The sequence below is a fragment of the Entamoeba invadens genome (assembly GCF_000330505.1).
Source record: "Entamoeba invadens IP1 unplaced genomic scaffold scaff_1105074726711, whole genome shotgun sequence".
NCBI lineage: Eukaryota > Evosea > Mastigamoebida > Endamoebidae > Entamoeba > Entamoeba invadens.
In genome coordinates, this window is record NW_004443648.1 from 465,811 (window position 1) to 491,841 (window position 26,031).

Sequence of the window (26,031 nt, forward strand, 5' to 3'; positions counted from 1 at the left end):
GGGGTCAGGGGGGATCCGCGCCAAGGGAGGACTTGGAAAGTGGGTGAAACGGTGCACAAACAGACTGTTTGAGTGCGGCCTTCAGAGCCTTCTTTTCAATGCTCCGTCTCACTCGGTTTTCACTAACTCGAGGTGATTTTTCGGCATTTCTTGAATTCGGGAACCAGACCTAATATTATCCAAAACGCCCATTTACTATAATTATAATTATAAAATTATAAAATATAGTAAATAAATTCTATATTTAGACGGGGTGAGGGTGGGAAAAGCCTGCCCCAGTTCAACTCACATTTTAATGTTTTTCATTTTCATATTATTAGCTTTAACAATTAAAACGGAGTGTAATTTTGATTGCAAAGAAGATGGATTATATTGTATGACTGATATAGTGAAGAACTAAATAATCTCAACAACATTTTGTTTTTCGAGTTTTTAATAATTCGGATATATGCTCAGGCACAAAATGTGTTGACAAGTCTCAAATACCATTTGGCTTTATTCCATGTGAATATGAAGAAATTTCAAATGAGAGTGAAAAAGGTCATTGTGGTCTCTTGGAAAAACTAAAGAGAAGAGTCAAGAGCCTGTGATGATGCTATCTGTAAATAAAAGTGCAGAAAAATGATTTGTAACAATGAGAAATGTTACTGTGTTGATGAAGACGTTTACCATAACGACTTTTATAGATGTTCAGAGACGTAAAATGGATATTTAAATGCCCAAGTTGAATTAAATGCACTAGGGTGAGTAAAAATTCATATAAAAACAAGCTATGTGAAGTTTCTAAGTATTAAGCAGAAAGACTTCACATCTAAACTCAGAAACAATATCTCGAGAGAACAATGAAGTGAAAAAACAGTTTATTTGCGAGTATGAGATCAATGGACTTCATTGTATTATTGATGGAACACATAATAATCAGTATTATCAATGTATAGACGAGTTTAAAAGATTTAGAACAAAAAATTTCATTTGATAAAGGCTTATGTGTTCGACTTGATGAGACGGACTGGGCAAAAAAGGCAACGACGAAAAATAATATTAGAAGCTTATACAAATTGTAATGTTCAGATTAATAAACTACTTTTAATCATTGTTTAAACAACATAGTAACACGGTTATAACAAACTAAAAGAAGATAAAATACACGGAAAAGCCAGTTCTAAAAACAAGAGTTAGTAATCTATACGCACTCTCTTCTCAATCAACGCAAAGAACCTCGCAGTCAAAGCTAAGTCGCTTTTCAAAAAACTTAAGATAAGCATCATCTCATCGGCTTCGTTGCACACAAAAATGTCTTCAAGCTCTGTTAATATGTCTGCAAGAACACCTCCACTCTTCACAACAGACAACACAATCCGAGCTTTCTGTTGGTAGTACTCGATGAACTTGGACAATTCAATATAACACAAATGTTGTTTTCCTGAGAAGTAATAGTTCAGGATTCTGTTCGAGATGATTTCTGTTGTTGGACATCTTTGTAACATTCGAATACTCCTTTCTGGTGGTAAAGTAGCAATGGGAATTTGGCAGTGCAATATCTTTGCTGCCCTCACAATGTGGGCAGTCGCTCTATAAGAAAAGTGCTCAAATGTTGACACACTCTTCGAGACAGCCACCTGCATTGAAAGACAATTAACAACACAATAAGGCAGAGGAATATCATAGAGCGAGTTTTGTTCGAGCTCTGTTATGTATATAGTTCGCAAAAACATGTTTTTCTTGGGTAAAAAGAACGGAAACGAAGTGAATGGAATATTTGTTGTTGTAGAAAAGTTGGGCGGGTTTAGAGCCGAAAAAATCGTGTGGAAAAAGTTGATGTTTGACTGTGTGTTGACCAACACAATGGTGAAGTATGTTTCTAAATGTGCTGTTAATACCATTGAGAGGAATTTGGCGTTAAACGGCATTTCCGGTTTTTTTTCTTTCTTCTCCTTTTTACCGTCTTTTTCATCTTTTGGCGACAAAACTTGTGGCAACGCCGTAACGACAGAAAATTCGGAAGGGAATATCAAGCATTTAACAGCATGAGAAAAGCATTCTGTGATATTAAGAATTGTGTTATTCATATTATCCTTCGCCAACTTTTTTGCCTTTTCTGGTTGGAAGTTCTGTATAGTGATATACTTAAACACATCAAGTGTTGCATTGTATATCATTAAATTGATGGAGTCAGTCAATAGTTCCAAAGTGTGTCTATATATTGACAACCCTTTAACTGCCTCGAATTGAATCATTGTGTCATGGTTGGTGTTTTGCTTTTCAAATACCTTTCTGATCCCTTCCTCAACAGGGTCGATAGTTTCTTCTTCTTTTTTTTCGCCTTTTATTTCAAAAGGTTCTTCCCCACTTTTGGCTTCTTTCTCGTTCTGCGTTTCATCACTTTTCGTGTCAGTTTTTTCCAGATTTTTTTCGGATTTTTCATCTTGAGGATCTTTGAACTCAATATTTTCAGATATCTTTTCTTTTGGGAGTGGTAATACCAAAGTCAAACATATTAAGTAATATGGTGATGCCGACTGTTTCATTAATCTTAATATTGGTAAATAGATAAAGTGTAATACGGTAGCGTTTTCTCCGTCTGTTTTAATCATAAAAGTGTAAGTGATAGGGGAATGTGTTTGTATCAATTGTCCGATTTCTTCTTTATGGGCTCTCGAAAGAATGTTAAATCGATTGATTGAAAAACTCTGATTTTGCGAGATTTTCATAAAATCTTTGTTCTCAAAAATTTTCGTTTTGTCCAACGCGTAATTAAAATGAATGTTCGCTTCTTCCGATAAATCGATGATGTGTAACTGTTGAATAAATTCACCTTTAAGAATCTCACTGTCTTCACTCGCTTTTTTTTAGTAAATAATATTAATTAAATTAACAATATTTTTTTCAAATAATGTATTAAAATTGTATTATAATATTTACCATGGAATTCATAAATTAAATAATATTAATATATTAACATAATTAATATATTTTCGTTATATTATTAAAAACCATAAATCATGAAAAGGATTATAAGAAATCCACGTGTGTTATAAATTAACTATTAACAAATTAATAATCAATAAAAAAACAAACCAATTTTCAATTTTCCAGAAGCAAGTGTTCCTAAAGTCATTTCAAGTAACGTGCTCAAAGAAGCCCATATCACACCCCAGTGTTCGTTCAAAGTTTCTGTATTGGAACCAAGAAGTTGTTTAAGTATCTTCACGTAATCATCAAAAGTGTGTTTTTGCGAGTAATCACTGATAAATGAACTCATTAAGCTTAAAAGTTCAACATTGGGTGTATAGCTTTTTATGGTTTTTTATAGTTTTATTTTAATTCTTCATTAATTTGAATTGTTTTAGACACTGTATTATAATTTAATTATAATTTAGTTATTTATTATTATTTTAAATTAAAAAAACAATTAGTTTACTTATTACTTACTCAATATTAATTAACTATATAATTTAAAAAAAAAATTTCTTTTCAACTTCAACTTTTTATTTATTAATAAAAATGTACCATTATATCCTATAAAAGTTACGAAACGAAATAGTACACTTATTTTATTACAACATTTTCATATGAGGCGATATTTACAATAAAAATCAAAGCGAGATCATCTATTCAAAAAACGTGATGTTGCGCAAAGGAGACATTTGTCAGATTTTATTTCGAATCACAACAAAACGCGATTTTGTGAATTTATTATGTGTTTCTAAAAGAATTGCAACGTGTGCTGAGTTTTTGACGAATAACACTTTATTTGTTAACTCAACTTTTAAAAAGGAGTTGACAAATTTTCCAGAGAAAGTGATATACTGTGGTCTTCAGAACTTACAAGACGCCACGTGTACTCAACTACTCTTAGATAGGCAATCTAAAATAGTTTTAACTATTCACAAAACCGAAAAAATCACAAACATGTCCGCTTTGAAAGTTTTGGGCAATAACATTTATGAGATAAAATGTTTTTCCAATGCCGAACAAATTTTAAAACTCTTCAACCTTTTTTTGGGAACAAGAAAATTAACGATAGAACTTATTTCATTGATAAGTCTGAAAGATACAATCCACCGTTTACCACATCTTGAAAATATCACAATTTGGGTTGAGGTTTCCAAAACGACGTGGATAGACTTGGCAAATGTCGTGAACGACACGCAAAAACACTATGAAGGAACTATAATAATAAAAACAATTAAAGACAATGAAGGTTTTCAAAAAATTTTCTCAATTTTTGCGGTGATGAGTGGGAGATTTAAAGTCGTTTTGGACTGCGAAATACCACCAACGTTACTTTCCTTTGCGAAAAATTCAATTTTTTCGGCCGAACAAACAAAACGTGGGATTTGTATCAACGCAGAAATGGCAACAAGTGCTGAAGTCAACAACTTGGTTAAAATGTATAGTTTTGAAACTATTGAAGTAAATCAGAACAGCTCTGCTGTCAATCTCTCAGATTTTCATGTCGAAACGATACGACTGAAGGGCTTCATCGGGAGGATGAAATTGAGCGAGACAGTCAAGAGATTGGAATACTCTGAGGCGGAAAAAGAAAATGCCGAGGTCGAGGAGACTTCCGTGTTTCAGAATGATGTTGTTTTTTACAACAACGTCTCGTTTAAAAACAAACCCACTTTCAACAAAACAGCGACGTTTTATAACGAAGTCCTTTTTACTGATAAAGTGCACTTTGGCGGGTCTTCGGTGTTTGAGGGCAATGTGACGTTCAACAAAAGGGTGGAGTTTGAGGGAGATGTCGTTATGAAACAAAAAGCAGTGTTTGTTGGAGATGTTGTGTTTGGAAGAAATGTCAAAGGAAATAATTTGGAGTTTCAAGAGAAGGCCGAGTTCTGGGTTGAACCCAATATTGATAACGTCACCTACCACAAATATATGCCCGACGAGATGTTTACCAGAAAGGTTGACCATGAAAGTTTTGAGAAGAAAAAAGAAAAGAAAACGTGGTGGGGAGGGAAAGTGGAAGACGTCGAAAAACTTGAAAAACAAGATGAGAAGGTGGAGAACAGAAAACACAAGCGAAGAAGAGATTGGAGGGTCGAGTTGTTTGAAGAGAGTAATTCAGAGTCTGATTCGGACTCTGAAAACGACGATTTCCAAAATGTACTAGAAACTGAAGATGATGTGTTCGAGAGACGAAAAGAGTACGAGAGAAAACGGTTAGAGGAGCAAATAGAGTTAACCAAACGACAAGAAAACATGTTAAAAGAAATGCGAGATAGTGGGAATGTTGAAAATGATCTTAGAGCACACACACAACTCAGAGAATTGAAAATAGAAACAACCCGAAACGAAGACTTGTCGATGCTTATACCATCTACTATTACAAGTTTGGAGATCAACGGAAAAATGAGAGTCGACGGCATCACCGAAAACAAAAATTTGAAATTTGACGTTCATCCGATTTCATTAACATTGGTCAACTGTATTATTCCTGAAAAGATTCCTGAGACTGTTAAAGTTATCATCTTAAGGATGTGTACTGGAAATGCCGATGTACTTCAAACAGCAAAAATTGAAGATTTGAGTATTCAAACATTTAACGGACTTACAAAACTGAGTCTGATGGACACAGTAACTTCAATTTCGTTAGTTGGGATTCCAACTTTGACTTGTGTGGAAGGGTGTGACAAATTGGTGAATTTGAAGATCAACATGTGCGCCAAAATAAACACATTTTCACTTACAGACAAACTTGAGAGTGCAGATGTCTCATTCAGTCCGAATGTTGTTAAAATGTTGAACTCTTCCAAAATAAAGCCAAAAAGCCTCAAACTGAACAACAAAGTGATCCAGTAATTTACACTTTTCTCTCGTTTCAAATTATCAGTAAACCAAATTTTATAGCAAATTTACTTTTAAATATACTATACTAATAATAAGTTAACACGTAAGAGGTACAATTTGCTTTCATTGAATGAAAACTACAAGTGGTTGTGTTGTAAAACCATCTTCGTGATTTTCCACTTCCCAAGTTTGGCTTTGAAATTGAGGTTGATCCTAAAAGGGCATTCAGTCTTCTTACTCTTTCGCTTTTTTCGTTCTTGGTGTGGTTCTTCAAAACTCGATCCAGAAGTATCTTTGGGATTGCATGATGTACTTCGGTACTTCCCAGAACATTGGCAGACTAATACTTGCTTCTTCCTTGTTCCATCTTTGTTGGTCTTGTTATTTGCACTTCCCTTTCTGATGATCAGTCCTTGTGATGTTGCCCAGTCTGTTAAGTAGCCAATGGCTTCTTCTAATGTATCAAATTCAGTTAAACCTGTGTAAATATCGGCTTTTCTAATTGGACTGTGCGAGGCACTCATCAACTTTTTGTCCACTTTCGATGTGACCTTTTCAATATCTAAGTCCTCAGACATGGAATACTTGGACTTGAGAGTAGTCTTTTCTGATTTGAATGACAAATTGTCGAGGTCAAGATGTTGTCTGTGTATAGTTTGAGTCGAAAAGGCTCTGGTGCGTTCTTCTGTATTTTTAAAAGATGAAGTAATGGGATCTAGCTTTGTTTGCACAGTGAAGTTAATTGGAGACATTCTATTTCTAAGAAGTGGAGGTTGTAAAAAGGTCATTGAGTGTCTACCTCCTTGTTCACCAAAAGTAGAGAGTGGATACTGTTGTTGAGTCTTTAAGTCTTGTTGTTCACAAGATGAGGTAAGAGGTGCACATGTCACTTGAGAGAATGACGACTGGAACACTGGACGTACAACCTGGAAAGAATATGGTATTTGAACTGTACTAAACTGACTACTTTGAGTGTATTGAGAACTTTGAGGAACCATAGAAGGTGCATCGTAGTACCTTTGTAAAGGACTTTGGCGTTGTGTTTGAGAAGTCTGACTAAACAAAGGAGTTGAAAGCGAACATCTGAGATATTGAGGTGCACAAGGTTGAAGGGGGTCCATTCCTCAAAGTATTTAAGTAATATTTTAGTATTACTCAGACTCTATTTCATATTTTTTTGGTGGTTCTCGTCTTCTTCCTAAATAATTCATAATTCACTGTCTTGCTCAAAACAATTCCTGAAAGTTCACCCCATTTTCTTTTAGCAAAACATTTTTCATAACAAATTATAATTTTGAAATATTGAAAACTATTGAAATGCCATTGAATTCCATTTTTATTTTTGAAAGTTTCAAAAAAATAATAACATTTTAATACCATTTTTACAAACAATAACAAAATGAAAAACATTTTAATAACAAAATGATTGAAGGGTTTGTTAAAAAAAAGAATTGAACAAATAAAGTTAACACTCCAATGCAAACGAACGGATTCAGTGAAGATTCCGTTGAAATTTTTCTTGAACAAGTACGCCTTGGAGAGTTGGATATAGTGAAAGCCTTTGTGGGGCAAGACGCCGACATTTTGACAGTGATGAATGAAAACGGGAACTCAGCCTTACATTATGCTGTTGCCAACAGTTATAAAGAACTTTTGGAATACCTTCTGTCGTTCCCGCAAATGAAGCCATTGATTAATGTCAAAAACCTTTCTGGAAGTACTCCACTCCATTGGGCAGTTCGGTCCACACCAGAAATTGTCGATATGCTTCTCAAAAATGGAGCGGACAAAAGCGTCTTGAACACACAACTGAAAACGCCATTGGAATTGGCTTTAGAAGAAGATAATGAAGACATAGTCGCGTTGTTAATAGGAGAGTTACCTTCTGACGTCGATCTCGACACACAAGCTGATGATGGGTCCGACGCTTTCGTTGTTGAACAATTTGACGATGAAAAAGACGCGAAAGTTGAGAAAGTTGAGCAAAAAGACATCAAAGAAACACGCGAAAAAACCGAGACAGATCAGTCAACTAGTGAGACTAAAATCTCCTTCGCAGACGCCGGCGAGAAACTTTCACCAGACCAATCCAAACAATGAGTGTTACTGTTTCGTATAAATACTATGTGACACTTATTAACCAATATTTTATTACTTCAAAATTCAATAAACAGTCTTAATCTTCCCATTGTAGTATTTGAACATTTTCAATGAAAAACCCCCTCTCCTCCCCACTTATAAATTTGGTCCCTTTATCCGTGTCATCCAAAAACGTTCTCCAAAACACCTTTGGCGTTACAAAGAACGATTCTTCTCGGTTCAATTGAATGAAATCGTTGACCACAAGTAGCGTGTTCTCTCCTCCACTAATCTTTAACACTTCACCCAGTTTTTTGATCCCAAACTTCGTTGGACAGTTCGACGTGTTTTGCAGCGAAAATACAAAGTGCGAAAAATCCTTTTGCGAGTAGATCCCAATCCCATTCGCAACTACCGAATGAAACGACCCAAAAACGTCTCCTCGTGTGTCTTCTATAACTATCATAATGTTCCTCCGCCCTTTTAATATACTCCACAGTGTTGCAGTGTCCAAGCTGTGTTGTTCCGAATCAAAAATGACAGCAAAGTGGTGTTTGTTTGTGTACTCTTGCAAGAGGCTAACAAATGATTTTGGTGGTGTACTTGAAAGCCCTTGTTGGGGGTGGCAGAACTGATCGATATCAGAGATCGACATCTCTGATACCTCTTTGTCTATTTGAGCAAGAAGAAGTGTGGCTTTTTCAAGACCACGCTGCCTTATCACTTCAGGAGTGTCACGTTTTTCTCGTCGAGGTGATTTTTCATTTTTTACGATGGACGGTGAAAATTTGACTTTCTCGTTTTTTTCAAAAAAATCGGTCTTTGACTTCGGAAGATTTTGTGGATGTTTTGAAACTTTAAGAGACCGATCCCGCCGAGGGGTTTGAGAGTCTTTTTGTTCTTTACATTGATGGAGCGTGGGACTTTCTTTCTTTTGAAATTTGTTGCCTTCACCATTCTCAAAATTGTCATCAAGCGATTTTTGTTGTCCACCCATGTTTAAAACGCTTTTTGCATACCGAGTAGTTTGTACAGTCAAATTGCCATAATTGACGATGTTCATGACTAAAACAGAGTAATTACTACTGCGATAAAACATGTTTTTCACTTCACAATTTGTTGGTTGCATTTCTGGCGCAGTTTATGAATTTTGGAGTTTGTTGTCAAACTTTGCCAAATAGCCAAAAAGTCGTTTTCAGTTCTTCAAGAAAACGTCATTACAAAGAAAGCAAAATATGAACTAAAAACAAACTAAAGATAAACAAAAACATCATTTGAATTCAAAATTTCATATGTAACACGTTGTTGATGTGTTGCGAGATGGTGCTTGGCAATAACCCCTCGTACATTTCTGGTTTGCTGACAAGGTCCGTCATGGTAAAAGCAGATAAAAACTGTGCCATGAATGGCTGCACACCTGAAATGCTCGAAAGAATGTTTTCAAAGAAACTTTCCTTTTCCATCAGCCATTCAAATTTACCCTCTTGCTTTCCACACACATTTCTCAAGATCTCGAAAATATTCTCCGTACTCTCAGCGAAGTAAATTGGTGCACTGAAGTTTCTGAGTAAAATGATGTTGTTAAATTCCACAAATGTGTTGACAACATCAATTTTTACGACAATTGCAATGCGGTTGCATGCACATAAAGCGTCCAGTTTTTCTATTTGCTCCTTCCACCTTTTGTCTTTGAGGTCTACAACGACAACACCATAAATAATATTTCCAAAAATCGCGTGATACGGAATTCTCCTTGTGACAAATGTGCATTTATCGTCAAGTGTCCGCTCTTCAGAAAACATGTCATAAAGAGTCTGTGATATTACGCACTCCATTTCAAACTTCTCGCTTTTTTGGATTGGTGGAATGTAATGCACAAATTTCTGGTTTTTAAATTCCTCAAAGCTGCGAATGAGAAAATTGACGTCGAGCGGATGTTTTCTCGCCACTCCAGTTGTCAAGGCACAACACCCTAAAGCCGGGAGAGTTTGCAGTCCGCTCCACAAAAGTGTCAATTTGATTTTGTGTGTCTCACAGATTTCCCCAAATAATGAAATTGTTTGCAAGCTCTGTGGAAAAACAACAAGAAGCTCTTTTATACTCGAAAAGTTGATTTTTCCAATGTCATCTCCAACATAATTTGGATTGAAAGAAACAACTGCAACAAGATTTGTCAGCCGCGTTGTCCTCCATTCGGTAACTTTTGTCAAAACTTCATCTTCATTCACAATGTTATTTTCGTATGACGTAATAACATTTTCAAAACTCTTGTCATCTTTTGGAAGGAGAACAAACACTGACTTCATCGATTCTGTCAACAGAAGCTGTTTCGCGATAGACTTCCACACACAATCTTTTTCAACAAACCTTCTCATCCCACCACAACGTTCAATCAACAACCTCAGCAAAGTGAATTTGGCTGGTGATGGTGTTGTTGTCAGCACACTGTAATTCAAAGGAGAAAACCCACGGAACAAAAGCCCATTTTTTGTAACAGCACTTTTATTGTTGAAGAGTGTATCTACAAAGACTAAACTGGTTGTTTTAGTTGCGCCACGTTCTTCTTGCTCTTTTGGAAGCGTGAAATCAATCAAAAATAACAGATCGAATGTAATGGCGCGAACAAAAGATGGAACATTGTTGTCTGAGATAAACGTGACCGTTTTTCGAGGAAAAAAGTTTTCTTTGTTCTCAACCTTCGTCGTTTTGGAGTCTTCGTGGTGTTCTTTTTCGTTTCCATTAAAAGATTCAAAAGTGCAGTACACAAGATTTTCAAAGTAGTGTTGAAGTATTTTTTTAATCAACTCGAAGTTCCCCGTTTCGGCGATAATTCCAAACTTCGCATTTGGTTTACTTCGAAGAAGTGAAAACATTTTTGTTGCAATCGCCGAGCAAAGTGCAGAGGGGAACGTTAAAACTGACTGCATTCGCTCCATTTTGTCTACATAATTTACAAAGTCGTTGTAAATGACATTTGATTGAAAAGCGTGAAATATTTTTGGAAGAACCACGACAACACTTTGTGGGACGGAAATTGGGGTTTTGATTTTCCAGTCATTTTTATTGTCAAACTCGGCGATCTCCACTGCGCTGTTCTTGCGACGGGTTTCGAATCCGTTTGTAACATCAGGTGGTGTTGTTACAGCAAAAAACTGATTCACTCTGTCAAACAAAGAGACGTTTATTTTGTTCCGTATCTCTCTGTCAAGTTTGACTGTCATGAATGAAGAAGCTTTTGAGTGTGTTGGCGACTTTTCTTCTTCCATTCGTTTTTTATCTCCACTGTTTATTTCCGCCACATTTAAAGCAACAGGATTTATTTCTGCTGAAAAGGTGTTACTTTTGCAACTCTCTGCACAACTTTTTTTGCTGATATTGTAATTGATCCTTGGTTTAAATTTAGTTTTTGTGTGCCGCAAAGAAAAGTGCCTTTTGAGTTCGTCCGCGAACGGCACAACAAACACGTCGTCTCCAACAAGAAACATCGCCTTTTGCAAATCGTTTTTGGGGTTCTTAAGCTGGAAGACGGCAGGTCTCCTGTTGCATTTGAATTTACTTTCGTGTTGAATGTTTTCTTGAAGAACTGGGAGAACAACCTTAACGCTCTTCTGGTGCTTTGAAACAGCAGATTTTACAGTGCGAATTTCGTCAAGTATTTCATCTATTTCGCTGTCGCTTATGTCTGAAGGTGTTTGGACCAAATTGTCGCTTTTCAGAATACATGAATTGACTTGTTTGTCTGTTTCTTGTAGTTTTGCTGTTGAGTTCTGTACCCTTACACTTGGAGAAGACAAAAACAAAGTTTTGGGGTTTTCGAGTATTTGTGACTTTTTTGAAATGCTCTTATTTCCTTTTAATTGCAGGTTTGTTGTTTGAATTTCCAAGAGAGAGGATTCGTCCATTATTTCTTCAATCTCCTTGTCGCTTAGTTTTTGGCAATCCTTGTCTCTGTTGGCATAGTACATTTCGTTGCAATGCAAAAGATTGGCAACTCCATCAGTTTGACTCCTTCCAACTAAAAAGTCATCTTCTTTTTCATTTATTTGTCTTTTTTGAGTTTGGACGTTGAATTGTTGGGTCGAGTTTTTTTGTTTGAAAACCTCGGGAAATAAACCGACTTCTGTCATTTGGTATGTTGCATTAGCGACAACCTTTATCTTGAATGGGACTGTGTTCAAATCGAATTCGGCCATGTTGTAGTCGTTAATGAAAAATTTCTTTGTGATAAAGGGGAACAACACCGAACACGAAAAGTCGTCCATTTTTGGTATTTCAATACCTTTTGTTTCCGAAAAGCTGTTGACCAAATTTTGGTTGTCTTCAATTCTTGTAATATTTAACATCTCTTTTGCGATCATCTCTCCCCAACGACTTTCTTTGTTTGATATAACAACGCCGTTAACTTGAAGGTCTTTCATCACCAATTTTTCATCAAGAAAAATTGGTGATTCGATTTCTACAAACTGTTTTTTGGGTCGAAACTGTGCTTCATTGTTAAAAAACGTTTTCTTCATAAAAAGTGTGTCTGTGCAAATAGAAATGTTAAAACGATGATCTTTCGTTTCATTGTCATATCTCCAAATAAAAGAATTGTCTGGTGGAAGTGTGAAGTCAGGAAGATAAAACAAAGTGTTCCAGAAATCCAAAATTGGTTCTTCATTAACGACATCTTCGATGTAAATGTTAAAACATAACTCTCCCGTTTTTTCTAAAAACTTTTTTTCCACTCTGAGAAAAGGAAATTGCGTTGGTAGTTCGTAGTACTTTGTTTGCGCTTCATTGATTTTAATTTTTTCAAAGCAATTCTCGCTACATTTAAGCTCGATCATTTTTTCCTTTTTTTTTACCTCAAATGTTTTCAGAATCAGGTCATCCAAGAGGTTTGTTTCTAGATAAAAGTCGTCAATAAACACTGAGATGTATCTACTCGAAACTTTTTCTCTTTTTGTTTTAACCATTGGTTTTCTTTTAAATGCAAAAGGATTAATTGAGACAGTTAGGTCAAGTGTCAAATAACTTGATGTGTCATCGGGTTGTTTCATCCTTTTAAGTTTCTTCTCGATGATATTCGACACGTGTGGTTGGGGCCTGTCTGTTAATTTTGGTGTGTCGAGTTCCTTCATAATTTTATAAAAGTAAATTCCTCCATATTTCGACCCTTAAACGGTTGATCTTTCCTCCCTCACAAAATCTACTTTTCACTTCTCACAAAAGAGATTTAATTGAATAATGAAGTTATAATAATAATGATAATAAGAGTTGTTATGATTAAATTATGAGTGATGTGCAAAACGAACGGAAACTTAAGGAACAAAAATACAACACTTATTTTGGAAAATTAAAAAAAGAGTAAGCGATTGGGGGGCTTACTGTAGTGACATTGAGAGTTCGATAGTAGCACACCAAATACATTCCGGGGTCCATAATGAAATCGATGTTCTTAAAGTTTGTCGAGGTCATTCGAACGTTTTCCAACAGCCGTTTCTGCCGAATGATTTTGGATTTCTTCAACACGAGGTCGTACTTAGGTTCTTTGTATACAACAATTGTATCGCCTCCAATCGATCGAAAGTCGTCCAAAGTTATAGTGACAAGGCGATCGTTGATATCCAATTTGATTCGTTGCGTGTTGAACGAAAAAATGATTGACTTGACAACGTCAGTCTCTTGCATTAAGTTCAAAGAGTAATGGCCATTCTCAGATAACTCAAAGTAACTAACTGACGTCCCTTTTCCCAAGTAAAACAACTTTGGATAGTGTTGTATGGTGTCTGTCTGCCCAAAAGCAGACAGACTCACACAGAACTTCCCTGCTAAGTCTTGAGGAATTTCAACTTCAAAGTTCAGGCGCTTCCCAACCAACTCGCCGGTAAACACGACGTTTTTTGAAAGGTTTTCCAATTCAAGTGTTTTCACCTCACATTTGACTTGATCTATATCTCTTTTGTATAGGTTGCTATTTCCAAAGAAGTACGTTTCATTCAAACTCCTTTTATTCTCAAGTGACATTTCATTTATTGAGTTCATTTATTCATTTATTCGTTTTAATTTTTTCTATCATTGTTTTATTTAATAATTTATAACAAATGTATTTTATTTTAGTTTTGTCTTCTTTTGTACAATATATATTATAAAAAATATTATTATTTTTAAGAATTTAATTAATGATGTTAAATTAATACAAATGATATTTTTATTAAAATAAATATTTAGTAATATTAGTATTTTAGTTATAATATTATTTTGAAAAATATATTATAGTTTATAATTAAAATAATATTAATAAAATAATTATTAGTAAAAAATAAAAAATATATTATATTTTTATAATATATAATATATTTATTATTACTTTAATATAGTATTATTATAATATACAATTAATTAATTCGATAGATTCACAGTATTTAAATATAATTATTGAAAATATTATATTACCCAATAGATTATTTACAAAATGTCATAACACTTTTTATAATAATATGAACTATAAACTATTATAAATTAAAACAAAGAAGAAAACAATTATGAAATACTAATAAAAAAATAATCTTAAATAATTATTTTAATACTATAAAAAACTATTTACTGATTTTCGAATAAAGTTTCAATAACAAAAAAAATAAAAAACTTTTGAATTAGTATTGAATTGTCCCCACAGAAATGAATTTTTGGTCTTTTTACTCAAAGATTGATTTAATTAGTAAAAAATATAGATATAACCATTTATTAATAATATTTTTTAAATAAGTTGTAAAAAGTGCAACAAAATAAGGAAGGAAGCCAAAAATGCATTTTTGAAACCTTTGGGTCTTTGGTGCCAAAAGTGAATACCCCACAATTGTTTTTTCGCAAAACAAGAAATTGTAGCCCAATAATATGTCAAAGAACCCTTATGAAAAACAATATTGTTATGTAATTAATAAATTAATTGTTCTTATTTTTAAAACTGGGGGTCACATTGTTGGGTTTCCCCGTTCTATCAGTTAAAATTTGGCTGATATAACTTTAAATAGTTAAAGTGGAGTTAATCCAATTTGTGGGGATTAATGAATCGTTAATTTAAACGATTTTTTCAATGAAATTAACTTTAAAAGTTTTTAAAGCTTTGACCCAAATGACAGAAATGCGTACGATCAAATATACATGCAGACATCATTATTATATCAATAAAAAATAGTCTTGAAACCCAGAGAATCGTTAAAGTGAGATAAACATTAGCAAAAATGGATTATCCGAACTTTCATAAATGAAGAAAATTTGTTTTTAAATAATGACAAAATCAACTCAATGGTAAACACAGAATATAAATAACCCAAGTATTAATGAACAAATAGAAAAACAGAAAACTGGTGAATGTTACCCCAGTCAACGAAAGATAAAAACAAGTAATAAAAAAACTATAAATACTAGTTTTGTTGTTTGATCAGTAGTACCCCGAGACCAAAATTGCTTAAATTATTGATTCACCACTCAACAAGTTTTGCTTCTCATTTTTTAATTCCTTGAATTCATCTGAGTGTAATCTAAAATCTTAGCTGTTTTCATTATCACGAAGTAATAAAAACATTCAAAATATTTTGAATGACGAATGGATTATCAAGCACATTAGTCTTTTCAGAACCTCTACCCGTTAATTCCAAATAAAAGAGTAAAAGACGGTGTCCAAGAATCTTCCAAATTCCACGTTGCACCACCTCTGTACTTGGAAGGACGGTGGTTAGTATGTTCAAAAATAGCGCTTTCCCCAACTTCCATCGTTATATAAAAAGAACTCAGACTGTGGAAAGTCAGATCACACGCATTCAAATGTCCACCCAGAACACTCTGAAACGCGACAATGAGTTCAAAGACATGTTATGTTACCAACAAGCTGTTGTCTTGGCTCTCTTAAACAGATATTGCTCCTTTGAGATAGAACGACCTGGCAAAGAGTCGACCATCACGTGTACCTTACCAAAAGTGACCAAAATAAAATTTGGTGAGTACTCGGTCGATATTAGAAAGAAAGCAGAAGACTTAACACTGAAACTGACGTCTGACACGGAGAAGAAGAAACTGAAGGAGAAAACAGTCAAACGGAGGACGGCGAAGAGTGCAAGTGCTTATGTGAACAACTATATGATCGACGTCTTAAGCGAGTTGGGCTTCTTCTTCAACACAAAATTGTCGAAGAAGTCGTCGAAGTCGTTTCGCCTCGAACGCGTCTCTGAGATATTTTATAACGGTGTCTTGGTGTTCGACAGAAATCAAATACAACACATGGGAAGGGAAATTAACACCTTTTTCAATGAAATACTGAAAACATCCAAAACAGCAAGTTTCTTCAAAAACGACTTTACATTAACACAAAAACTTGGGAGAACGTTTATAGCTCAGTGCCTACCTTTGTAACTTCTGTTTTGTATTTTTTTACTTTTACTGGTTTCTCTGAAGTATTTTTTGCATCAGCAAAGCGATGAAAGGTGTTATCTTTACACCTCTTTGAAGATAAATATTATTATTTGAATTATAATAACACAGGAAATTACTTAAGAATTTGTAAAAAAACAAATATTAGTTTTTTTGGTTAAGAATTATCAATTTTGCATTACACCAATCAAATAACATTTTTTCAAAAAATTGGGTTGTTTTGTTATTCATTTCGAATTCAAAAAATCTTTCAACTTTAATATTTATAATTAATAAAAACTATTCTAATTTAGAATCGGTAAATACAATTTTTTAGTATGTTTTTATTTCGTTTTTGAAAAGAAATAAGAAAGAAAAAACAAGTGAAAATATTTGTCTGCTTTTTGATTTTTTCAAAATACTATTAATTATTAGAAATTATAGTAAAAACAATTTGTACAATTCTTTAATAAAATGAATTAATGAAATTAGTAAATTTTTGGAATAATTAAAGATATTAGCTAACATTATATTAGTTTATATAATAAATTCATATCAAAAAGAAATAAAAAAGATAAGTTACACAAACACGATTTTCAGAGCGTAAACATTGAGCGCATCATTGATTTGCTTTGTACTGTTTTTGAATGCAGCAACAACAGAACTCGACAATTCCGAAAGGATGATGATTTCGTTTGCGATATTAACAGCTTCTTGTAGACATGTGATTTTTTGAAGAGATACTTTCAGTGACTTGTTGAGAGCCTTTGCCATTTCATTGGACATTCGTTCGTTGATCTTAAAGAGGTTTTTCAAAAATACTATTTGTGGCATTGACACTTCCTCCAAATTCTGAAAGAACTTCAACAAGAAATTAGTCGTCCTCTCGACGTTACCAAGAAACGTGACTCTCATGAATTCCTCCAAGAACAAATTGGTAACTTCAAACTTAGTAATTGCATACAAAAACTCCGTATCGTCCATAAATCGGTCGTTGTCCAAATGGACCAACTGCTTTGATACACGTTTGTTACCATCTTTGATCTCACCAAATTCACAATTCACGTATAACGTATAGAACGTCCGTAATAACGATGCGGCGCAGTTGTTGGGTAAAAAGGTTCCGTTTTTGCTTTTCACAATTTTTAAGATACGCTCGAAGCAATTAAGTTCTGCAACGACATAATTCATTTCTTTGAACGAGTTGACGGCGTAGAAGTCAAACAACTCGACTACCAAAAACGAGGGAGAACTTTCTATACACAACAAACACGTTTTAATAAATTCTTCGATCTTCAGGCGTTTGTTCTTCTCGACGTCGTCATTGAAATTCTTTTCGATAATGGTGTGAAGCAAATCGTAAACTGCCGCACGGATTTCAGGGCTTCGACATCTTGAATAAGTGTCCAACAACTGAACGTCATTGAAACGCGTGAGTACCCACTCATCGTTCTGCGTCATATCGTACAATTCGTGGAACGTGACATTCCATTTGGACGCCAAAGGGAGGCGGGGCAAACGCAAGTAAACAACGTCGAAATAAAAGAAGACAAATTGTAAAGTCTCATACGGCACTAGTGCTTCGGCTTTGACTGTTATCCCATAAACAAAATTCTGAAACGCTTGTTCGAACATCATCACTTCGTTCTTGAAAGAAAACTTGACTTTCTTCGTTGGATCCTTTTCGATCTTTATTTTGCGGTAAACAAATACCGCAGAGCTCCGCTTCTTGACACAGACAGACTCAACACGATCAATGCGATTATTTCCATAATAAAACCAAGTCCCATCTATTTGAAATTGTGACGAATCGCTGCCAATTGTTCCATATAAATAGTACTCAAAGTTGGATTCGACAGGAGTTATTTTCGTTAAAGATACAGCCTCCTCGATATCATCTTCCTCTAAACTTAAGAAGACTAGATGGGCTGTTTGTTTTGCTATTTCTTGAGATATCGAGAAGTTGTTTTCACTGTGCTTTAAGATTGAAATAGCACCGGAGAATTCCGAGGACTCAGAGTTTTTCAGTATGTCAAAGAACGTGTGTAAGATGTGTACCGTGTCTTCACATGACTCACTGAAGTCATCAGATAAAAGACGTTCAAGTGACTCTGTGGTACAAATTTCGTCAGGCGTGGACTGAAGTTTAAGGACGACTTTTTGGACTTCATCCAAAACGTTTTCAATTTTGGGGTTATTAATTTGGCTACGTTCTGGAATTTTGAATCTTTGCGTCAAAAATTGAGAAGAGAAAAATGACGAGAACTGATAAATGACTTCGACAAGTTTTGGCTTTCCTTTGATGAGTGGAGGGGAAAACTGTAATTTCTGTCGTGTGTGGAATGAAAAAAATTTGCACAAATGAGACAGGAGCAATTTCAATCTGAAGTCGTCATTTGTTATTTCCATCACAAAGTCAAAGCCTGCTTTCCGCATTTCTTGACTTTTGCACCGCGGGAACTGATCTGAAAAATCATCAATCACAAGAGGAAAAAGAAACGCGTTGAGGAATGGAAGATATGAGAATCCGAGATTGAGTGTTTGTGCGTAACGAGGGCAGCTTTGCACAATTAAATTTGCCAACTGTATTAACTCGACTAAACCCTGGACATTCTTCACATTTTTGTTATTAGTTTCGATATAATTCAACAACCTATTTAATATATTTTCGCACAAAGTGTTGAGGACTTGAGATTCACCATTGAGTGAGAGGTACCGTGGAACGATTTCCTTTAAAACACAGTAATATCCCGACGTTTCGAGGTTGTTATTAAAGAACATCTCGTAGAACTTGATAATATATTTCTTTGATCTTTCATCGTCATACCACCAAATGAGTTTCAAGAGTTCGTTCAAGTCGTTAGGCTTATCCTTTTCCTTCAGATAGTACACAAATCTTTCGTAGAAGCAGTTGTTGTTATTATATATCATTCCGCTGAATAAAAAACTCATATACATCAGTGTCGTGTATTTCCTTGTCATTTCCATCGCTTCGTTCGTCTTCGAATATCTTTGTAACTCACTATCAATATACGTCAAAAACTCATCTGATAAAACATTTTCAAAATCCATCGAGCTCCTTAGGTTTTTAACACGACAGAAAACATGCCAAACTATGTGACTGAGTTGCTCGATAATAACTCCGCCAATCGTCGTTTTTTCATGTTGACTTTGTTTTATTAACGAGCTCGTTAAATTCAAAATGCTCGCAAAATTGTCCTCTAAAATAGCGAGCGAATTTTTGTTCTCTGTGGTTAAGGACTTGACGACAAAAGCAAGGGCTGGGAGTATACTTGCGTCTGTGGGTTTTGTTGTGATTTCTGATAGAGCGGAATTCAAATCGGTTAACTCCGAGATGAAGTCGAACAACACTTCTAAGAGAAGCCAACACGAATATGCGACGACTTGAGTGTTAGACTGTATTATAGATATTAGTTTTTCAACTAGTTTTTTATTAGTACATCGAATTTTTTTCACCATTTCGTCGCGGTGTTCCTGATAGATGACGGGTGTGTATTCGCCGAATTTTATCGTCACTTCTTTGCCAAGATTTGAGTTTTTTTCGTCCGTTAAAATATTTTCTTTGTTGTAAAAGTAGACTCTTCCGATCAATTCCTCCTCGTCAACGCTTTGGACGAATTCGAACGCCTTTGGGATTTTTGCTTTGTTTTCGGTGACTAAACTTTTCAACTTTTTGGTGACTAATAGGCGCAATCTTCCCAAATCTTCGCAGTTAAAAGTCCTAAGAAAAACTATTCTTTTTGAAAGAACAAAGTTATCAAGGAAGGTATTTGAGTTTTTAATAATTTCTTTTATAGAATCATCTGGTTTACTATTCACGGACTGCAAACTACTTTTGAACTCCGTACAGTTCAATGGATTATCATTGTCCTCTTCTAAATAAACGTCTACCGTATTTTTACCTGTTGAGTCTTTAATCAACTCTTTAGTCTTTTCTATAAACAAAATTAACGTCTTGACTAAGTAAACTGTATCTGTCGACGTACATAAAGATGTAAACGTGTCAACAACAAAGGGGCATATGGTCATTGGGACATTACAAAAGAATTTTGCCATATAATCCACTATAGGTAAATATAAGTTCTTATTAGCTATTGCGACTTCCCATAACAAATGGATACCATGGACTTTTCCATTTCCCGTTTTGTCAACAACTTCTATTTTTTCGTCTGAAAAAACGATAGTTTTAGTTATAGTAGAATTGTAATGGACGATGACACGTTGCAGGCAAATCATTCCATTTTGGGAGTCAATAGACGAAATATGCCCTTCCAGGAAAGTCATTAAAGACGTGCTAATTTCTTGTGGGGGAGATTTTTTTTCTTTCACGACACTTTCATTCAAAAATTTGAATAACATGTCCGTCTTATCTAAAACGTCCGACATAATCGTACAGATTTGAACTAAAATTGCAGCATTCAAATTAATATGTGTGTTTTCTATATAAACTTTTAATAATTCTAATGTGGGAACTATAACACTCTCATCCTTATCAGACGTTTCTAATACTTCAACAACCTTTTTTAAAAATAATAATTCCCGTTCTAACCCACTATATTCCCCTCTAACTTTCATTGCTATTGTGACTACTTTTGTTGTCACAATAATGTTATTCTTCACATTAATATACTGTTCTACACTCTCACTTAAAAAGTCATCTACACTCTTCGCTTGTAACAACTCGGCTATTTCTTCTAATGAATTGATCCACCAATCACTTTCACTCGGTCGATAACAGCCTTTCACCCACTTCTGAACGACGGGGATCATCTTTTCTTTGCTCGCAAATTTGAAGCCATACTTACTACATTTTATAACGTACGTTTTTAGTAATGGGACAAAGACATCAGGGCGACCTTTCCATTCTCTCATCGTCTTGAAAATATCCTCAGCTTCTTCATTCGAAAGATATTGCACCACATCTAAGAGCATATTTGATACATCACTAAAGAATGTTTGATGAACAGCTTTAGAGAGCCAAGTGAGTAGAAGACCATCTTTAAGAATTTTGAGTTCGAGCATGAAAGACACTGTTGTAGAAGCCGATTTAAACACACTACCATCAGCAATCTCAGATGAGAGCATTTGACCTATCATCTCACTGTTTGCCTTTAACCAATCGCTCAGAGACTTCTTCGAAAGTTGGTCGCGCGACGAGACCGACACGGTGCGACGGGTGGGAGAGATCTGAAAAATAAATCGCTCGATATCCTCGAAAAACTCGACCATGTCGTCTCGTGACTCTATACACAAACTCCCACTAATGAACTCGTCAAAGGTCCTCTTTTTGGGTATTTGTTTCCCTGAGACTGACATCTGAAAAACAAGTTATTTGGATGTTTAACCGTCCACTTTTTTGGTCTTTTTTGGCTCGAGTTGCCAAGTGTTTTCTTTTTTTCTTTGGTTTAATTAATAGTTTATTTATGATTATTTTATTGTAATTTTATAGTTTGGGGTTCTTTTATTTTTGTGTGAAGTGCAAATGATAAAAAAACGGCAAATTATACATTGTGTATGTGTATTTGGTTCTTGTCTTCCAGTGCCTTTCGTTTTTTCAAGAACCATCTAAAACTATTTAAATGATTAATTTAAACTATATAAATTCTATTCAAAAAGACACCCAGACATGGGATGCCGGGTAAAAATAAACATCATATGAATATTTCATTAACAAAGAAACTAGTAATATTTATATCATGGAAATCACTGTTGATATCCCACAAAATAACAACACAACAACAAAAGTCAAAGTCGATACGCTCAAACAATTAAAACCGACCATCAAAGAAGCTATTTTAAATATCATTAACCAACCTGATGGTGTTCGGTTGTGTGCTGCCGATATACAAAAGCGCCTTAATATGTTCAAAAAGATCTGCGAACTTTATAAGAAGTCGACTACTAATAATTTGCCATCTCTTTTGTTTGAACAACAACTTGAACTCTATGAAACTACTCTTTATAATAACTTTACTAAATTTGAAGGAAATGGATTGGATGGTGTCCCTATATTTATCAACAAAGAGGCAATGGCTAGGTGCTATGCTGATCTTATCTATCAATTTGTGACACTTACCATTCACATTAATTCTTACATACAAAGTTCTTGAGTTGTAACTCTTGTTATTGTTAATCATTTTTTTAACTAATAAGCAACTATTGTTTTAAATTGTTAATTAATGCTATTAAAAATAGTAATAGAATTGGTTATTGAATATAATTTTTTTTGCTAAAATTTTATTATTAAACTAATAATTGATTTATATAATAAAAAAATTAAAAAGAGTTAAATAATTTTGATTTTATAAAAACATTATATAAAATTCTTAAATATTAACTCGCCGACATACCTAATCCCCAACAAACCAATACTGTTAAAAAGAGCAGTGTTTTTGTTTTTTTGAAAAAAATTATATTATACAGTGTAGTTCAATTGTAGTAAAATGAAAATGGAATAACGAGTTCAAATTTTGAACTAATAAACAAATAAATTGCGAAAAAAATGAAAAAAAAATAAAATTTTATGACAAAAACGTAAAAAAAATGGCAAAATAAAAATAATGGTAAAATGCAATAACATTTATTTCAAAACAAACAAATATGTTTTTTATACACTAAACAAAAAAACTATTGGTTTTGAGTTGAAATGAAATACAAATTGCAAAAGATACATGAACACATCAGTGATAATTAAAAACACACACAAAATATATGTACATACAGATGCAAGAAAAAGTGGTTGTCATAGAAAAAGTAGTCGTCAAGAGTATAAAAAAGTATTTTTATATATTTATTTTTATTAATTATAAATTGTTAGTTGTTTAACAAGCAAATTTACGGGAAGCCTGTGGTAGTTTGGATTGATTTTTTAGAAAGTGGTTGTCAAACTTAAAAAGCAAAATAAAATTTATTAAAAACAAAAACTCAAAATTAATAATTTATCGTTATTCATCCTCAGTATTGTAATGAGACCCATATTCAAGGTCAATCCAATCATCATTTTCGAGATCAAACTCATCAATGTTGGGGATTTGTATTCTTGGGTGAATAAGTGGAAGAGGGGGCATAAATTGATAACCAGTTTGATTGTGATAAACAGGTTTGTAGGTGCATAAAGTTTTGAGAGAAGATTTAATCATTGAGTAGCCACATTCATCCAAACCCTCTTCAGTGATCATATTTGATATTGTATCCAGATGACCCAATATTTCTTCATTTGTCATTTTCTTATGTTTCGGGGACAATTGTGCAATTGGGATCATCTTCAAATCATTGTTTGGGGCAGTGAGTTTGCTAATTAAAGAAGTGTTAGAAAACACGTTTTGTTCGAAATAAGTCTGAAATTCGTTTATAAGTCTTGTTGCAGACTGAATATTGACGAAAAACTTAAACTTTCCTCCTATGTATCGTGTTGTCATTCCCGCTCTTTCAAAAGAACTTATTACTGCTTCATGTGTGTTTGCAGCATCTAACGCATTAAGTGTTTTTATTATAGAATTTTTCAAACGTTCACCAGATTGAAGTCGTTTTCCTTTGTCTCGCAAAGCGTCTGCCGAAATATTGTTATTATTTGTCAGTGTTTCAACAAGATCTTTCATTGCTGATACTAAACTTTGTGATCCAATTTCTTCGCTATTCTGTTGTTCTGGATGTTGTTGATAGTGCGAAGGCAAAAAAGAAGAAGAAACACTTGTTCTGTAAATGGGCGTTATTGTACTACATTTCTTCTTCCAGTTACCAAAGAAACACAAATCCAAGGGCTGGATGAGATGTGAACAATGGGCAGTGTATTTGTGAAGAATGATGTAATGGTCAAGGAGTATATCCTTCAATGTTTCGAAGTCGTGTCCACTGAACCCATCCAATGTTATCAACGCCCAGGTATCTCGAGATAAATGGAAAAGAAATCTTTTTGTCTCTATAAAAGGAACAACAACCAAAAGCAGCCAATCACTGAATATTTGTTTGGTGACGAATCCAGTTTGACTCTGGAAGAAACTAACATCCGGAAACCTTCTCAATACATCAATATGAATTTTTTGGTTTGTAATAACCATACCAGGACAAACCAGACTTCCATCCAAACAAATCATACATATGACACTCGACCGTTTCCCTGACCTTCCAACACCAATCTTAATTTTTGAAACGTCCGCAGTTTTTGGAACAAACACCTTAACTGATGTACTATCTGCAAAATCTTGAAACCCAATCTCATCCACATTAAATACAAAACGCATATCAAACCCATTAAATTGTGTAAGATTTAAGTAATTCTCCAAGATATCTTTGGGCTCGATAAACAAGCGTCCAAGTTCTTCTGGTGATCCTGTTACAGATTTAAGTTCAAATGATCTAATAACCCATTTACGCAATGTATCTCGTTTAAAATTGTATCCCGTTACCATTTTAGCAACAGAAGCAAATGACCCAACAGTTAATGCCAGTTTCTGAGTTGAACAATAATTCACAAAAGCTTTGGTTATGATAGTTAATCGTTCGTCGAATAGAGAAGGTCTTCCAGTTTGTCGTCTCCCCATTTTGCAATCTTTTTTGTATTCAAGACTTTCTTTTCTGACTGAATTGTGATGAATACCAAACAGAATACCAACAGATCGGTTTGAAGCTCCTTGGCATTTTTCAAATATCGCAAATATGACACCAATTTGTTCGCGTCTTGAGGGAAGTTGGAAAAAATATTCATCATCACAAAGAAAATTTGAAATGTTGCGGGCATTCTCTATATCATTTTGAGAGAAATATATTTTATGTTGTTCTTTTATTGATTTTTCTGCTTCGTTTATGTGTTTGAACATTTCTTCTTTGTTATTTAACCCTTCGATTAACTGAATTATTTTACTGCTATCTTGTTGAATTTTGCTTTCTGGATGATTTTCAATGAATTTTGGACTCATTATATCGACCAATTTCAATGGAACAACAACGTGAATATCATTGTCCATAACTGGGTTAACAGGCATATTTTCATTTTCCATGAAGAAATATTATTATCAGTTTTTTTTATTATTTATTAGGCATTTATCATCTATATTATTAATAATAATGAATATAAAAACATTTTTGTTTATAATAACATTATTTTCATGACAACCACTTTTTCTATGACAACCAATAATTCTTCTATCTGTAATAGTCTTCATAAAAAATAAAAATTTTTCAAAAAAATCCATTCTATTAACTGTGTGTTTTTTCAGACAATACGATGTAGCAAGATTTTTGACTGTTTTTTCTGTCTATAATATATTTTTTTTTCATCTTTTGGTATTTACCATATTGTGAGTAATCTTTTGAAGAGTTTTTATCAAAAGAAATTAAAATATAACAAGCAATCATTAAAACAGTTTTTAGTGTCAAATATATTATTGTTTTAAAAACAATTTCCCTCCACTACAAATAATCCACATATTTTTATATTGTTATCTAACTTATTGTCAAATATATGGACTGTTTAATCAATTGTTTGTTGTTGACTCTTGACAAGTTGATGTATACAGTTACATATTTTAATAATCTATTGAAAAGAGTGTTTAAAATGAATAAGGTAAACCACAACTATATTTTTAATTTTTCAAACAACAAAAAACCAAACTTCTTTGTCTATCAATGCTATTTTATTGTTTTATTTGGTGTATATTTTTAATTTTTGTTGTTTTTTACATTATGAGTAATTTATCTTTTTGTTGTCAATTAAAATTTTTAAATTATTATTATTATTCTTTA

At 33.9% G+C, this 26,031-nt stretch overlaps 10 protein-coding genes across 10 annotated transcripts; 4 read left to right on the forward strand and 6 right to left on the reverse strand.

Moving 5' to 3' along the window:
* Nucleotides 1–1,175: 1,175 nt before the first annotated feature.
* EIN_055150 (hypothetical protein) lies at nucleotides 1,176–3,262 on the reverse strand (the record flags this gene model as incomplete). The annotated part of the gene is made up of 2 exons (XM_004259933.1): nucleotides 1,176–2,842; nucleotides 3,079–3,262. 2 exons carry the CDS (start codon nucleotides 3,260–3,262, stop codon nucleotides 1,176–1,178), a joined length of 1,851 nt encoding a protein of 616 aa, XP_004259981.1.
* Nucleotides 3,263–4,236: 974 nt separating this feature from the next.
* EIN_055160 (hypothetical protein) lies at nucleotides 4,237–5,811 on the forward strand (the record flags this gene model as incomplete). Its single annotated transcript, XM_004259934.1, has 1 exon — nucleotides 4,237–5,811. One exon carries the CDS (start codon nucleotides 4,237–4,239, stop codon nucleotides 5,809–5,811), a length of 1,575 nt encoding a protein of 524 aa, XP_004259982.1.
* A 125-nt stretch (nucleotides 5,812–5,936) lies between these two features.
* On the reverse strand, nucleotides 5,937–6,920 carry EIN_055170 (hypothetical protein; the record flags this gene model as incomplete). Its single annotated transcript, XM_004259935.1, has 1 exon — nucleotides 5,937–6,920. The coding sequence occupies one exon, from the start codon at nucleotides 6,918–6,920 to the stop codon at nucleotides 5,937–5,939; it is 984 nt and encodes a 327-aa protein (XP_004259983.1).
* A 355-nt stretch (nucleotides 6,921–7,275) lies between these two features.
* On the forward strand, nucleotides 7,276–7,899 carry EIN_055180 (ankyrin repeat-containing protein, putative; the record flags this gene model as incomplete). The annotated part of the gene is made up of 1 exon (XM_004259936.1): nucleotides 7,276–7,899. One exon carries the CDS (start codon nucleotides 7,276–7,278, stop codon nucleotides 7,897–7,899), a length of 624 nt encoding a protein of 207 aa, XP_004259984.1.
* A 76-nt stretch (nucleotides 7,900–7,975) lies between these two features.
* EIN_055190 (hypothetical protein) lies at nucleotides 7,976–8,977 on the reverse strand (the record flags this gene model as incomplete). The annotated part of the gene is made up of 1 exon (XM_004259937.1): nucleotides 7,976–8,977. The coding sequence occupies one exon, from the start codon at nucleotides 8,975–8,977 to the stop codon at nucleotides 7,976–7,978; it is 1,002 nt and encodes a 333-aa protein (XP_004259985.1).
* Nucleotides 8,978–9,158: 181 nt separating this feature from the next.
* Nucleotides 9,159–13,001, reverse strand: EIN_055200 (hypothetical protein; the record flags this gene model as incomplete). The annotated part of the gene is made up of 1 exon (XM_004259938.1): nucleotides 9,159–13,001. The coding sequence occupies one exon, from the start codon at nucleotides 12,999–13,001 to the stop codon at nucleotides 9,159–9,161; it is 3,843 nt and encodes a 1,280-aa protein (XP_004259986.1).
* Nucleotides 13,002–13,203: 202 nt separating this feature from the next.
* EIN_055210 (hypothetical protein) lies at nucleotides 13,204–13,887 on the reverse strand (the record flags this gene model as incomplete). Its single annotated transcript, XM_004259939.1, has 1 exon — nucleotides 13,204–13,887. One exon carries the CDS (start codon nucleotides 13,885–13,887, stop codon nucleotides 13,204–13,206), a length of 684 nt encoding a protein of 227 aa, XP_004259987.1.
* Nucleotides 13,888–15,603: 1,716 nt separating this feature from the next.
* EIN_055220 (hypothetical protein) lies at nucleotides 15,604–16,272 on the forward strand (the record flags this gene model as incomplete). Its single annotated transcript, XM_004259940.1, has 1 exon — nucleotides 15,604–16,272. The coding sequence occupies one exon, from the start codon at nucleotides 15,604–15,606 to the stop codon at nucleotides 16,270–16,272; it is 669 nt and encodes a 222-aa protein (XP_004259988.1).
* Nucleotides 16,273–16,848: 576 nt separating this feature from the next.
* Nucleotides 16,849–21,606, reverse strand: EIN_055230 (hypothetical protein; the record flags this gene model as incomplete). The annotated part of the gene is made up of 1 exon (XM_004259941.1): nucleotides 16,849–21,606. One exon carries the CDS (start codon nucleotides 21,604–21,606, stop codon nucleotides 16,849–16,851), a length of 4,758 nt encoding a protein of 1,585 aa, XP_004259989.1.
* Nucleotides 21,607–21,986: 380 nt separating this feature from the next.
* Nucleotides 21,987–22,400, forward strand: EIN_055240 (hypothetical protein; the record flags this gene model as incomplete). Its single annotated transcript, XM_004259942.1, has 1 exon — nucleotides 21,987–22,400. The coding sequence occupies one exon, from the start codon at nucleotides 21,987–21,989 to the stop codon at nucleotides 22,398–22,400; it is 414 nt and encodes a 137-aa protein (XP_004259990.1).
* Nucleotides 22,401–26,031: the final 3,631 nt, after the last annotated feature.